General features: G+C 62.7%; 1 protein-coding gene across 1 annotated transcript; it reads left to right on the top strand.

Annotated features, from left to right (window-relative positions):
* KLF16 (Kruppel like factor 16) lies at nucleotides 461-11386 on the top strand. The gene is made up of 2 exons (XM_018050409.1): nucleotides 461-1025; nucleotides 9096-11386. Exons 1-2 carry the CDS (start codon nucleotides 572-574, stop codon nucleotides 9395-9397), a joined length of 756 nt encoding a protein of 251 aa, XP_017905898.1. The 5' UTR covers nucleotides 461-571; the 3' UTR covers nucleotides 9398-11386.

Genomic DNA, 14171 nt, shown 5'->3' on the forward strand with positions numbered 1-14171 from the left:
GGCGGGCCCACCCAAGGAAGGAGGGGCGTGCCGGGATGGGGCGGGACTCGCCCCGGAGGCGGGACCCTACCAGGGACGGGGCGGAGTTTCCTGGCGTGAGGAGGGGGTTTTCTGGGGGCGGTCCGCAGGGAGCTACTGAGGGAAAAGCGCGCCAGAGGGGGCTGGCTCCTCAGCCTGCTGCCCGGCGTGGGGAAGGCGCGCTCGGGGAGGGAGGAGAGCGTACTGTGGGGCCAGAGTGGGCGCGACAGGGGGCGGTTCCTTCGGCCCGGGCTCCGCCCCCGGAGGCCTCGCGCAGAGGGCAGGGTGGTAGAGGGCGCGCCGGGCGGGGGGCGTGGCAGCGCGCCCCGAGGGGGCGTCCTCCGGGCGGGGCGGGCCGCGGCCGCCCCCGCGGGCTCCGGTGCGTCAGGGCGCGTCAGGCGGGGCGGGGCGGGCAGAGCGCGGGCGGCGGCGGCGGCGGCGCGCGCCGGCCTCCTCCTCCTCCCGCACTCGAGCAGCCGCCACCGGCCGGACGGGCGCCGCTCCTACCGCCTCCGCTCCGCCCGCTCGGCCGCGCCGCCCGCCCCTACTTGGCATGTCGGCAGCCGTGGCGTGCGTGGATTACTTCGCCGCCGACGTGCTCATGGCCATCTCCTCGGGTGCCGTGGTGCACCGCGGCCGGCCGGGCCCCGAGGGCGCGGGCCCAGCCACCGGCCTGGATGTGCGCGCGCCGCGCCGCGAGGCCGCCCCGCCCGGACCCACTGGGCCGCCGCCTCCGGCCCCTGTCCTAGGCCCAGGCCCCGGCGCCGCCGCCGCCGCACCCCACCTGCTGGCCGCCAGCATCCTGGCCGACCTGCGCGGTGGGCCCAGTGTCGCTCCGGGGGGCGCCTCGCCCGCCTCCTCTTCTTCGGCCGCCTCGTCCCCGTCCTCTGGCCGCGCCCCCGGCGCCGCGCCCGCCGCCGCCAAGAGCCACCGCTGTCCCTTCCCGGGCTGCGCTAAGGCGTACTACAAGTCCTCCCACCTCAAGTCGCACCTGCGGACGCACACAGGTGAGCCCGATCGCGAGCCGGACCCGCGCGGGGGCGGTATACCGCGCCCCCTCCCCCGCCGGGACCCCGAAACTGCGTGGCGCGTCGGGGGCGGGGAGGGGGCGCGCCCGGGCAGCCGCCGCGCCGGCCGGGAGGGCGGGGCCTCGGTGGGTGGGGCGCGCGCGGGGGGCGTGGCGGCCACGCGGTCGGGTGGCGAGCGGATGGCGGGCGCGGAGGCAGCCGCGGGAGCTTGCCGGGTGCCGGTTGCTGCGGGGTCCGCGGGCGGGATCGGGGCTCCCGGGTAGTCCCCTTCGCCCTTGGCCTGGTTTCTCTTTTGTTTTCCGTTGGTTTCAGATCGGGGCGGTGGGCAACGTGGTCGAAGAGCTCAGTGCTGAGGTTCTCGTCCCCTCCCCTGCCTTGGTTTCCTTATCTGTAGAAAGGCAGCAGGCACCGTGGCGCTGCCTCCGAGGTGGCCGCGAGGATTCACCCCGGAGAGCGGCCGAGCGCTTGGTGCTCGGCGAGGTTGGGGGATGCCCGGCACGTTTTCTCTGTCCTTTGCTGTGTTTTAATAAGGTGGAAGGGGGGCTGGGAGTGCGGGTTAGGGCTTGAGCCTCGGGAGGAGGGGGATCCCTGAGGGCGTCACGTTATCCCCCTGTTTCCCAGCGTACTGGATCCCTCCCACCTGCTCCGGGAGCCGAGAAGTCTTGGTGGCGGGGGAGGGCTCGGCGATACTGTCACGTCTCACAGCCCAGCCCAGCGGCAGGGGGCTCTGGCCACCCTTTCACTCGGGCACCCCCCTCTTTTTCCTCTTGCGGTTCCTCCCAGTTCTCCCTATGAAGTTTCATCTTCAACCCTGAGAATTTTTTCTTGGGCTGGGGGCCAGGAGATGGTGGTCACCGGCCTGAGTTTGAGCGTTGGAGGTGATCCTTCGGCTGGGAAGGGCAGGGAAGCTGGGTGGGCGTGGGCTTGGACTCGGTGGTTCTGCCGCTTTCTAGCACAAGACCTCCTCGTCTCGATGGGTTTTTTTGTCTGTATAAAGGGGCTTCTGACCGCCTTCTCCTGTGGGTCCTTACGTGGGTCACGCCAGGGCACATGAACATGGCTCGGTGGACATGCTCCCGTTGTAGGGACACGTGGAGGGCCGAGGTGGGACTGCCCCTGGAATTGTGGCAGACACGGATGGTGTGACCCCTGAAAGCGGCTCAGACCCCAAGGTGCCTTGGTTCCCCCCCCCCCCCCCCCCCCCCCCCCCCCCCGCACTCTGTCCTGCTCTCTAGGTCTGGTGAAGGAGGGGGGCGGGGGCAGGCCACCTCCCACTGTAGCTCCCCAGGGACACTTCCCCAGGGTTTGCTGGGGTTTTAAGGACCTCCGTGAGTCCCTAGGCAGTGTTGACTGCCCCCTACGCCCGTGGAGGAGAAAGGACTCCTTGTCCAGTGCCTGTGTGTATGTCCGTGTTGCCATTCTTGGCTTTAAAGAGAAACGGAGACCAACTCTGGATGTTCCACTGATGGGTGGGGGAGGGCAGGGAGCCATTTCTCCATTCCTTGCTCCCTTGATAATAACTATGCTGGGCACTGGGGGGCACCTGGGTACTGAGAATCAAAGTCCAGTACCCAGGCTCCTTTGGTTCCAGTTTTGGATGCTTTGGGGTACCTTCGTGCTTAATGATGGTTAATGTGGCATCTCTCTGGCACTCAGGACCACCAGCCTCTACCTTATCAAAAGCCTCTGTATCAAGGCTTTTGGGCTTTTCCAGCCCTCAGGGGTGGCGAAGTCTTGTCTTAGGTCTGTACGATAGAGTGGTGTTGCCCACTGCCAAGGGCAAGCCTGGGGACGGATCTGATGAGCAGCCTTAATTAGATGCTGGCTGTCTACTGCAGGAGCCAGTGTGCCCCAAGGGTCTTTGGGAGGGGGTCCTGTCCCACCCATCACTGCCTGACAGCAGCTTTTCTCTCTGTAGAGAGAACTCCCTTCCTGGCCTGGCCCCATTTTACAGATGAGCAAGCAGGCCCAGCAGGAGCTGTCATCATCTCTGCTCCATTTGGCACAGAGGGTTGGGGTGGGGAGATGTGGAGGGGTGATGGGGTCTTCCTCGGAGCCACACAGCTGCAGGGGAGCAGCTGGGAGCGGGGATGGCTGGCCTCCAGTCCCCTGGGTCTGGCCTGCAGTCCCTGGCCTACAATGAGCTCCCCTGCTTCCGCGTGGGGCAGGGAAAGACTTGGAAGCTGCAGGAGATGTTGACGCGGTTGCCGTGGATACCGAGATGGAGAGGGAGGGAGGTGGGGCGGGGGCGGAGGCGAGCTGGCAGTCTACTCCTTGCTCTCCCCACCTCCCTCATCTCCCAGTTTTCCTGCCCCAGAGCCCCCAATGCCCAGCACCTCCTGGGGGGCTCAGGCCCCTCCCCACAAGGAGCTCAGATCTGGAGTAGGGGAGCCTGTTAGTCTTTGGCACTGTTCACTCCTAGACCAGGTCATTCTCTGTTCGGCATCCTGGCCACTATAGGGTGTTGAGCAGCCTCTCTGGCCCCCACCTGGGGCACCTTCAGTTGTGACAATAACAGATGTCCTCAGACAGCACACAGTGTCCCCTGGGGCTTGCGGGATCTCTCCTGTTGAGACCCCTGTCTGGTTATGCCTGAGAAAGAGTAGCTGAGCCTTGATTGTGTGTGAGAGGGGCACTGTGGGGATGACCCGATCCCTGTCCCCCAGGACCCCTGGAACATTGTGGGGGGGGAGCGGTGACAGCAGTGGTGATGGAGGAGAAGCCTTCCTGGAGGAAGCAGGATGCTGTGGGTTGACTGCAGCCTGGAAGGGCGTGTCTCAGGAGTAGGGGTGCACCGTGGCTGCAGGGGGTGGGGGCAGGGGCCCTGGGGGATGGACTGGTAGGCTAGAGGCTCTGGTGGAAGGTGGGGAGGGGGCTGAGCAGGTGAGCAGTCTGGTTAATCCCCAGGGCAGGGTGGGGGTGGGCGGGGAAGCAGGCCGGCTTTGCAGAGGAAAATCCGTTTATGAGGACGGGATTAGGGTCCAGGAGAAGGGTTGAGGAGGGGGGCTGTGGTGTGGGAGGCAGAGAGAAGCCCCATGACACTGGGGACAAGAGGTGGCTAGGGGAACCCCTGTGTGCTGACCAGGGGGGTGGTGCAGGTGGGGGTATTTTTTGCTGAACAGGCCCCCAGGAGGGGAGGCAGATGGGGAAACTGAGGCAGCAGCAGGCATGGGGGCTATGTATGGAGGCAGATCCCACCTCTACCCCTTGCAGAGCCATGAGTGCCTCCAGGGCCAGGTGGGGCTCAGGAGACTACTGGCTTATCTGGGGGGCCAGAGTGTGGCAGTGCCTAGGTGGTGTGAGGGGTGCGAGTGCCCAGGACAGCCTCCCCATCTAGCCCCCTTCTGTTGCAGTAGCGCAGTGAGCAGCTGGGACTGGCCTTGCAGTGCCTGTACCCCCAGCTGGGGGCTGGGGAAGGATGCTCCAGCATTTTTGGGGGGTTGAGAGGGTGCCCCAACATTGTGGGGGCGATAACCACCCCCACCCAGGCTCCCTGATAAAGGTGGCCCAGATGGCCCGGGAGTGGGCACATGATACCAGCCTGAGGAGCCGGCCTCCTGGAGAGGGAGGGAGCCACCCTCGCCCAGTCCTATTTCCAGAACAGCAGGGCTCTGGAACACACGTGCTCTGGGGGCCTGAGGAGGCCGTGACCCCTCAGCCCTAGGCACTGAGAGGGCCACCAGCCCCCATGCTGAAGATGCCAGTCTCGGTGGGGGATGTGGTAAAGCCAGGGCTAGGCCTGGGTTCCCAGGGAGGGAGGCAGGGTGTGAGGCAGCAGGGGTCCGCCTTTTAACTAAACAGGGCTTGGGGGGGTGGGGTGGCTCCTACCTGGGGGTTGGGGGGTAAACCAGATGATGCTCCAGCAGGCTTGGCAGCTGGTTAGCTGCCACTGGAGCCACCCACTCCAGCATCGTTCTGTCTACTCGGGCCCTGTAGACTCTGCACATGTGTATCACGCACCCTCAGGGGGCCAGGCTTGCGCCCTCAGCTTTAGGGTTACCTGGGGGCAGAGATCACATCCAGCAGAGACTGAGTTCCAGCATAGGAAAGCTGAGAACGGAGACAGTGGATGGGGTACGCCAGGAGACTGTGCTCTGAAGGGTAGAGCAGACATGGGATGGAGGAAGGGGCAGAGGTTCCAGGCAGCAGGAATCAGGGGTGTGAGGAGCATCCAGGCTCCGGTAAAGACTTCAGCCTGGACCCTGAGCCCAAGAGCAGAGCACTGAGCTGGCGGCTCTGGCACCAGCGACGGCCGCACCAGTCCAAGCCAGAGCTAGGGCCTGGAGACAAGGAGGTTTGGTTTTCTTCGAAGGGGGCTCTGATGGGATCTGTTGCCAGGTACCACCTGGGAAGGTGAGAACCTGGGAGATCTCTGCCTAATAAGCTTTTGGTGCAACAGGCAGAGCAATTGAAATGGAAAACCTGTAGGAGTGGGGACTGGGAAGGAGGGAAATGGGAAGTCTTCGGTTTGGAGGAAGGGGGCTAACATCTGGGGGGTACTTAAGATCACAGAGTGGATCCTCACACCTGCTGGTCCTTGTAAAGCCTTCAGGATGGCCAGCACACAGGGGCCCTGGGCCGGGCTCTCCAGACTTCACCATCAATTTTCCATTATTTTGGCTGCATCTCTGTGCTGCCCTTTGGGTTATTTGTGGCCTGTTCAGCCCCATCTCCTTTGGAAAGCTTCCCAGCTTCTGGCCCCCCACCCTGCCACCTGCTGCAGCCCCAGCCTTCTCCAGCTGTCCTGGGATGTTGCCTTATCTGAGCCCCGCCCCCGGTGCAGTCCACCTGGCAGGTGGGCATTTGTGTAAGGGTTGGCTATGGGCTGCACCTTCCCCTTCTTAGATTAGAGATGACCTCCGGAGGTCACGGAAAAGGTTAGCTGTCGGACCCTTGGCCTACAGCCCGGGGAGGTGGGGCACTGGCTTCCCAGACCCACCCCACGCCCTCTTCAAAGGCGGAGCTGGCTGAGCCAGGCCTGGCGCACAGTCGCCCGGACCTCCTGGCCTTCATTTTCTGGCTGTCCTGAGTTCACCCCAAAGCCCAGCCCAAGTCAGAGGGTCAAGTCCACCGCAGCCCCGCCCACCGCATCCTTCTCCAGCGCCCAGGTAGACTCTGGAGACAGGCGTCAGGCCAGGTGCAGCCAGGCTCTCAGCCTCCGAATATTACAACACGCCCACCCCCCACCTCCCTTTCCTCCCCAGCCAGTGGACTGAGAGGGTGGCAGGACATGGCATCCTGCAGGCATTCGCCTAACGTTGTGGGGGCGGGAAGCCTGCGCTCCGGGACGGCCACCCACGTGTGCACGTGCGCCGCACTCCCGGGCAACGCGGCGTGGGGCGGGGCTGGCAGCCGTCCAGCCGGCAGGGCGACCCCAGGTCCCGGCGGGAGTGTGACCACGTGAGCAGGGCCGGCTGGGCCTGCGGCTGTCCTTGCCGCCGCCGAGCTACGTGCGGCAGCTGTGTTCCCGGCGGCTGCGTGCGTTCAGCCTCTACAGGCCCCGGCACCGCTCTTGCAACCTGCGGGTGGTGGTGAAGGAGAGCTGCGGGGCGGAGGGAGGGAGGGAGGGGAGGGGGGGAGGTCGGACCAGACCCGTTGCCCTAAATGGGGAAGTGAGCCAACCGGGGCGGGAGGGCCCTCCCCCGCCACCGGCACCACCTGCCCCCCCAACCCCTCCGCTCCTCCCCGCCTGCGCCTTGCAAGATGGCGACAGGGCCGCATGCCCCACGGAGGGGCGTCCCTCCCCGCCTCCCGCCACTGTCTGCCTGGAAGCCAGCAGCCCCGCCCCCATCGCCAGACTGCCCCTCCCCCAGACTTCGGCCCTCGGGACCTGTGGGTTCCAAGTAGGGTGGGGGGTCCTTTCCCGCGCTGTTTTGAGCCCCGTGATTCCGTTGAAGAGGTCCCCGCCCCGAACCCTCCCCCAGCTGCTGCAGACTTTGCCTTCGGGATTGTTCCAGGGGAGCCGAATGGTGGTGGGGGACAGCCTCGGGGATTTGGGGCCACCTGTGGTCTTGGGGACAGTTGCTCTCCCTCCAGCACGGTTGTGGCCCGTAACTCCCCTCCCCCAGGGAGGTGGCACCAGCACTTCTGGGTTCGCAGCCTCCTGGGGCCTGCCCTCCCCCTGCTGCAAGCATAACCGACAGGTATCCCCCAAGAAATCTTCTGGGGGAGGGCTTTCTACTGGAACCCTTTCGTGCCGTGCTGGGGGCGTCCCGAGTCTGGCCAGGAGGAAGGATGGAGAGGGGAGGATTTACTGGGCCTCCAGGGCCGCGGGTGATAGGCGCCTCTCTGAAGTCTGCTGGTGCCCTTCTGCGGTTCCTCCCTCCTAGCCTTTCTCCCTAGGCAGGCCTTGCTTCCAGGGCGGAGATGTCACTGGGTCACCCTGAGATTCCAGCCCTCCCCCACTCCCCCATGGCTGCGGCTCTGTCCCATGGCCCCTGCCGCTGGCTCCTGGTCATCTCTTTATTCCCCCATCAGGGCGCTTCTCTGACCCCTGGCAGAGGACACTCTTCAAGTCTGTCTTCCTCGCTACCTCCTCCCAGCGGCGGGCGTGTTCTCTGAGGCAGGGTCAGCCTGGGTCACCAAAGTCCCCAGGGCCCGGTTGGGCCTTCCAGTGTGTTACCTACTCTAACCCCACTGTGGCTTCCCCTGTCTTGTCCCCCAGCTGGCGTCCCCCCTTCCTCTTCTGGGTTCCATTCTATGCCGCGAGGGGAGACCCTGCCCACATGTCCGCATCTGTTTCCTCCAACACACCCCGCAAAACCCCTGCGCATTGGGCACACAACGTCTCGGGGGTTCCAGGATCCCAGGTACCCCGCCCTGGGTCCCGGAGGGTGCAAACTCTGGGGAGCTCACCGCCCCTAGGACGGGCGTGGCGGAGGTCCCCCCGAGTCGGCTGGGGACACGCTGACGATACACGGTTGAGGAGAGGGGATCGGGCGGCACTGTCGTAGGGCGGAGACCCCCATGGGATGGGCGGGTGGGGACCGGCGGGCGGGGATGGCGGCGGCCGCCGGGGCAGGATGGGCGAGGCCGGCCAGGCGGTGGGAGGGGTCTGCGGAGGAAGTTGCGGCCCGCCCCTCCCCTAGTCTTCTGCTCTGCGGGGGCGGGACAAGTCCTGGGCTGCCTCGGGCTCCGCCCCTTCCCGCGCCAGAACCCAGGGGCAATCCCCGCCACGCCTTCTGACCCTTCCCACCTGCTAGCGCGGCCCCGGGTTGGGGGTGTCCCTTCACATGTTCCTCTGCTCGTAGAGGGCCACAAGGGTCAGTGGTGGTGTCAGGCATGGGAAACCGCCCAGATGATGCCCAGCACCTGCGCGCCTGGTGGTCATTTCCCAGAGGAAGGGGCTTAGCTGGGATCGCCAGCATCTGGGAGCCCTCGGAATGCCCCACAGGAATGGTGGAAGGGAGTTTCGCGGGGGCGGAGACAGCAGGAACTGTTGCCTTAAGACCGGAGCGGGCACGTGTGTGGCAAGTACATTGGGAGACACGTCACCAAGGTGACGCCGTCTTAGGGGTAGGGGTAGGCGGACAGGCCTGGGAGAAGCGGGTCTCTGTACGTTTTCCTTTCAACTCGTGGCAGCTGCTCCCAGTCTTTACCATTGTGCTCAGTCGCTTCAGTCGTGTCAACTCTTTGCGACCCCATGGACTGTAGCCCACCAGGCTCCTCTGACCATGGGATTCTTCAGGAAGAATACTGGAGTGGGTTGCCATGTCCTCCAGGGGGATCTTCCCGACCCAGGGATCGAACTGTCTTCTGCATTGGCAGGTGGATTCTTTCACTGGCGCTACCTGTGAAAGCTAGTAATTACCATTAGTCGTAGGAAATAGACGAGGGGATATTCACAGTGTTCGGGAAATGAGTTGGGGTCATTTTCTTTATACATTTACATGTTTTAAATTCACACCCAGAATTCAGCCTCTCGAACGAGTTTTGCGGGGGAGAGGAGGTGCGACAAATGACCAGCACCCTTTGAGATCTGATGGAACGGCCCTCTTCCCCCCCCACCCCCCCGCCCGCATCACTGACCACTGTCTGTCCTCCACACAGGTGAGCGCCCCTTCGCTTGCGACTGGCCGGGATGCGACAAGAAGTTCGCACGCTCTGACGAGCTGGCCCGCCACCACCGGACGCACACCGGCGAGAAGCGCTTCCCCTGCCCGCTCTGCTCCAAGCGCTTCACCCGCAGCGACCACCTGACCAAGCACGCGCGCCGCCACCCCGGCTTCCGCCCGGAACTTCTCCGGCGCCAGGGCACCCGCAGCACCTCGCCCAGCGACTCGCTGCCCTGCAGCCTGGCAGGCAGCCCCGCACCCAGCCCAGTGCCCAGCCCGGCCCCAGTCGGCCTGTAGAGCCCTGTTCCAGCCGCCCTGAGTGCACCCCCGCTGTGCCTGGGCATGGAGCACCAGCAACCCGCCTGCTGTCCCGGGCCCTGGTGGGGCTCGGATTGACTGCCAGACCGGCCCTTTTCAGTGTCCCCTTGAGGGCCCCCCCGAAGGCCCCCCCGAGTTGCCCCTGCCCCCTCGAGAAAACCAGGAGGGGGCCTGAGACTGGACCGGGGTCATCTGGGTCTTGGAGGTTGCTCTCCGGGAGGAGCATGGCCCCGTGTCTGTATATAGCCATGATGTTAACTCTGTTCCCAGCTGTTGAACAGGGACCCTAGGTGGGGAGCCAGAAGGCATCCCTTCTCCCTTGCCACCTCCCTGCTTTGGGTGGCATGTGGGCCTTGGGGGGAGGTGCCCCAGGAAAGGCACCCCCTAACCAGCGTTCAGACCTGGCCCCCAGGCCCCTCTCTCAAGGTTGGGATGAAGTGCAGAGCCATAGGTGAACTAGGGGTTACCGTGTGGGCTGCCTCTTGTCCCCCCATACCCTGCCCCGGGAGCCCTTCACCCCATCGAAAGCCATTGGAGACGTTCAGGGAAACGGTGCGGCCTGGCCGCCCCATTCGGGTACTCAATCTCAGGTGTCCACAGGCTCTGGCCCACTGCCCGAGGGAGGGGCCCCTCAGTTCCCTAGCCTCCCGGGTGGGGTGGGGGTGGGGAAGTGGTAGGGTCTCTACAAGGGGTCCTGATTTGCTTCTGAGACTTGGGGTAGGGAGGAAGAAAAATGGGGGTTCTTCCAAAGAGCAGTTAGACTCACTTGTGGGGGGTGGATATCACGGGATGTGAGTAAATGCAGGCTTATTTATTGTCCTCTGTCTGCTGGAGTGGGGGCTGCACTGCCCCTCGCTGGGTGGGTGTGCGAGTGTGTGAGTGAGAGACTGGGAGAAGCTGGCGCCATTGCCGGCCTCCCTCCTGCAAGGGGAAGAGTCCCCGACACTGGCCTTGAGCAGCATCATGTGACAATCAGTCCCTCCTGTTTGGACCAGAACAGCCTTTGGGCCAAATGGACCCCTTCCCAGCACCTGGATGGGGGCAAAGAGGCCCTGGGCCCTGGCTCCATCCTGCCCCCCTGGTGGTGATGGCAGGGTGGCCCCTGGACCCGTGGTTGAGGTTCCACCCGCGGGGGCGGGAAGTATAGCTCGATTTTTTTTGGACCGGGTAGAATATTTTTTCAGTCTCCAATCCTTTCCTTGATCTGGGCCCCTGTGGGTGGTCTGTTGTCCTCAGGGGTTGTGGGTGTGGGGGGAGGATCTTCATAGTCTGAACTTAGGATAGGGGAGGGATAAATGCCACATCCCCTCCTGGGGTTCTCCCACTGTGGCTGAGGTTGGATTTCATTTTGGACGGAGACTGACGACCCTGGCCTTGGAATGGGAAGGGACCCAGGCTCCCTGTCCTTGACCGTGAAAAGGTCTATTCCATAGCCTTTGGGTGCAGATCTGTGGCACCCTCCCAACCTGTTCCAGAAATTTCCTGTCTCCCAGTAGGGGGCTGGGGCGTTTGGATGGCACTAGTGTGGACCCGAACCGGCCCTGGCAGGATCCAGGGGCAGCGCCTAGGGTCCCGGGGGAGGAGGGCTGCGCCAGGGTGAGATGCCTTAGCCTGGGGTAGGGAGGGAAGGGGGAGGGGTGGGGCGGGCCTAACTTTGTTTCCCTTTGTGTCCGTCTGGATGCCCCCTCCCCATATTGTCCCAGCGCTGGCCGGTGCTTGTCCACAGGAAGTGGACTGTGGTCTGAGGACCCAGGGAGCTGAGAACTCGCCCCTCCGCCCCTCCCCAGTGTCCGGGGGCCTGAAGGGACCGGTGGTCACCCGGACCTGGTTCCAGCCATTTAACTGTGGCCTCTAGAGGTGGGTGGAGGGGGAGGGCCCCAAGGGACTTTGCTTTCGGGTGATTCCCTCCCCCCTGTCCTGCCTGGCCTCATCCTGGTATTTAATTAAACAAGTCTTTTTTAAACCCGATTCCGGAGGCTGTGTGGTTTTTCCCTTCGTTGGTCCAAGGTGGTGGGCCTCCTGGGATTCTGTCCCCCTTGCCAGTGGGGATCCTCAGCCTCCTCTTGGGGAACTGAGCCAGTGGGCTGGTAAATCCGCGGACCTGCCGGCGGTCTTGGCAACGCCCCTTAGCCCTAAAGCCAGAGGAGGGGGCTGCCCTCTTCAGCTCGCGCTGCAGACCGGAGGCACCCACACCTCGGGCATCTGAGCCCCCAGCTCGCCTTCCCGCTCCGTTACCCGGCAACTGAGGCTCGGTGACACGGCGTCCTGGGGCGTCTGCTGCCCGCCCCTTTCTGGCGCCGCGGGCGCGGGGAGCCGGCACTTCTCCACACTGCCCTACAGGCTCCTTCCGAGGGTATCGCGCACCACCGCCCAGGCGTCTGGCCGCTCCTGCATTGTATGCCTGCTGTATGCCGGCTACCAAATGGAACGGAGGGGAAGGAGCGTTGGGAAATTGGTGAGAGTTCTTATCCCCTTCTTAGGAAAAGTGCACCCCAGATTCCAGCCATCTCTAGAGCCCGGAAGGACAGTGGGGCTGCGGTGACACGCAGCGCAGACACTCCCCAAGGCTTTTTTTGCTACTTCCCGCCCTCGAGAAGGCGGCAGCCCCGCCATCTGGTGGTCGCCCACTGCATTGCAACATGGGCTCCGTTAATTCCCCTCCCAAGGGTCCTGCCCTTGGGGCCGCCAAGGTCGCTCCAATCTAGACACATGGCCCTCGTCTTACCCTCTGGAACCCCCTCCCCCCTTGCTCTCTTTCTTACTGGAATATGGCCCGAAAGCCCGCAGATGTCCCACTTCAGCTCTGGCAGGCTTCTCTGCTCTTTTGCAGCAGGGTTCCTGAAATGCTAGGTTCGCAAGCTCAGCCCCCTTAAATCTCTCTTTCATGCACTCTCCGTGTCCCGGAATCACCAGGATTTCTGCTTCCTAGACGCTCCATTGGCAAGTGATCTCGGGGACCCCTAGCCCCCCTCCCCAGGTTCAGGTCCCCCTGTGCAAAGACAACCAACCCCTGGTTCATGCCAGCCTCACCTTCAACTTTGGGCCCAGTATGTTCTTACCCCTCCCCCGCTGTATATTCGTCTTTCCAAGCATGCAAAATCTTTGGGGTCGTCCTTGACTCCCCGCTTTGGCTCACCATCCATATCTAGTACCTCCGGAAATCTCCCTGGAGCTCTACCTTCAAAACGTATCCAGAGTCCACCCACTTCTCCCCTCTCTTTTGCCTCCACCTGGTCCCCCATCATGGCTCACCTGAACCAGTCCAGCTTTCCCCTGCTTGGTGCACCCACAGCTGCCCACAACAGCCACCAGGGGGCGCCCGTGAGCACCTGAGTCAGGTTTCCTTTCTCTGCCCACAGCCCTCAGGGCTCCCACCTCCCTTGGGTAAAAGTCCAAGTCTTCCCCAAGGCTCACAAGGCCTGTATGACCTGCCCGGTCCCCTCCCTGCTCTCCCCTCTTCCCTCGCTCATTCTGCTCCAACACTGGCCTTCTCCTCGCCACGGTTGCTCCGATAAGCTTGATGCAGTCCTGCCCCTGGGCCTTTGCCCATACAGTGCCCTCTGTCTGGAATGCCTTTCCACCAGATGTCTGCTCAGCGTCCCCGTTTCTTTCTTCAGAACTGCTCAAATCCCACCTTTCCCATAGGACTACATGGACCACTCCCTTTTCCCAGCCCCCTACTCTGTTCAGTCGTAAAGGAAATCAGTCCTGAATATTCCCTGGAAGGACTGATGCTGAAGCTGAAACTCCAATACGTTGGCCACCTGATTCGAAGAACTGACTCATTGGAAAAGACCCTGATGCTGGGAAAGATTGAAGGCAGGAGGAGAAGGGGATGACAGGATGAGATGGTTGAATGGCATCATCAACCCGATGGACATGAGTTTGAGCAAGCTTCGAGAGTTGGTGATGGACAGGGAAGCCTGGCGTGCTGCAGTCCATGGGGTCACAAAGAGCCGGACACAACTGAGAAACTGAACTTCCTACTCCGTCCTACTCCCCCCACCCCATAGCAGTTTTTACCTTGTACTGTGATATCTCACTTACTGATTTCCTGTTGTCTGTCAGCATGTAGACACTACCTGCACCAGGGTGAGGATATTTGCTTTGTTCAGGAGCCCACCCCACTGTTGGCAGTGGAGGAGAGGCATCGAGAGATCCCAGGGGGTTAGGGAGTCTCAAGCCTCTGTGTCTGCAGGGCCAGGTGGCTGTGGTAGGGAGAAAAGTTGGCTGGGAGAAGTGCGAGGTGACCTAAGAAGACTATCCCCTGCTCAGGGAGATCCTTGGTAATTGCCAGATGGTGGACAGCCTGGAAATTGTAGTTTCTTGTAACAGTTCCCCCGATTTTTTTTTTTTTTCTGGCCGCATCGTGCAGCCATTTGGGATCTTAGTTCCCTAACCAGGGATCAAACCCATGCCTCTGCATTGAGAGCGCAGTCTTAACCACTAGACCGCCAGGGAAGTCCTCTCACAATTCTTTAAATGGGCAACAAACACATTTACACCATTTGAAAAACTAGTACTGAAACAAAACTGGTGCTCACATACATATATACGCATGTTCACAGTAGCACGATTCACCGTAGACGAAAACCAGAAACCACTGAAACTTCCATCATCTGGTAACTGGATAATATACTTTGGTGCATGGCCTTGATATACAGTAGGTGATCAAATATTAGGTAGACCGATGAATGAATCGGAACAGGTCTCTTCTGGTGTACCTGGAGATTTAACTGCCACAAGTGTCCAG

This window comes from Capra hircus, chromosome 7 (assembly GCF_001704415.2).
Source record: "Capra hircus breed San Clemente chromosome 7, ASM170441v1, whole genome shotgun sequence".
NCBI lineage: Eukaryota > Metazoa > Chordata > Mammalia > Artiodactyla > Bovidae > Capra > Capra hircus.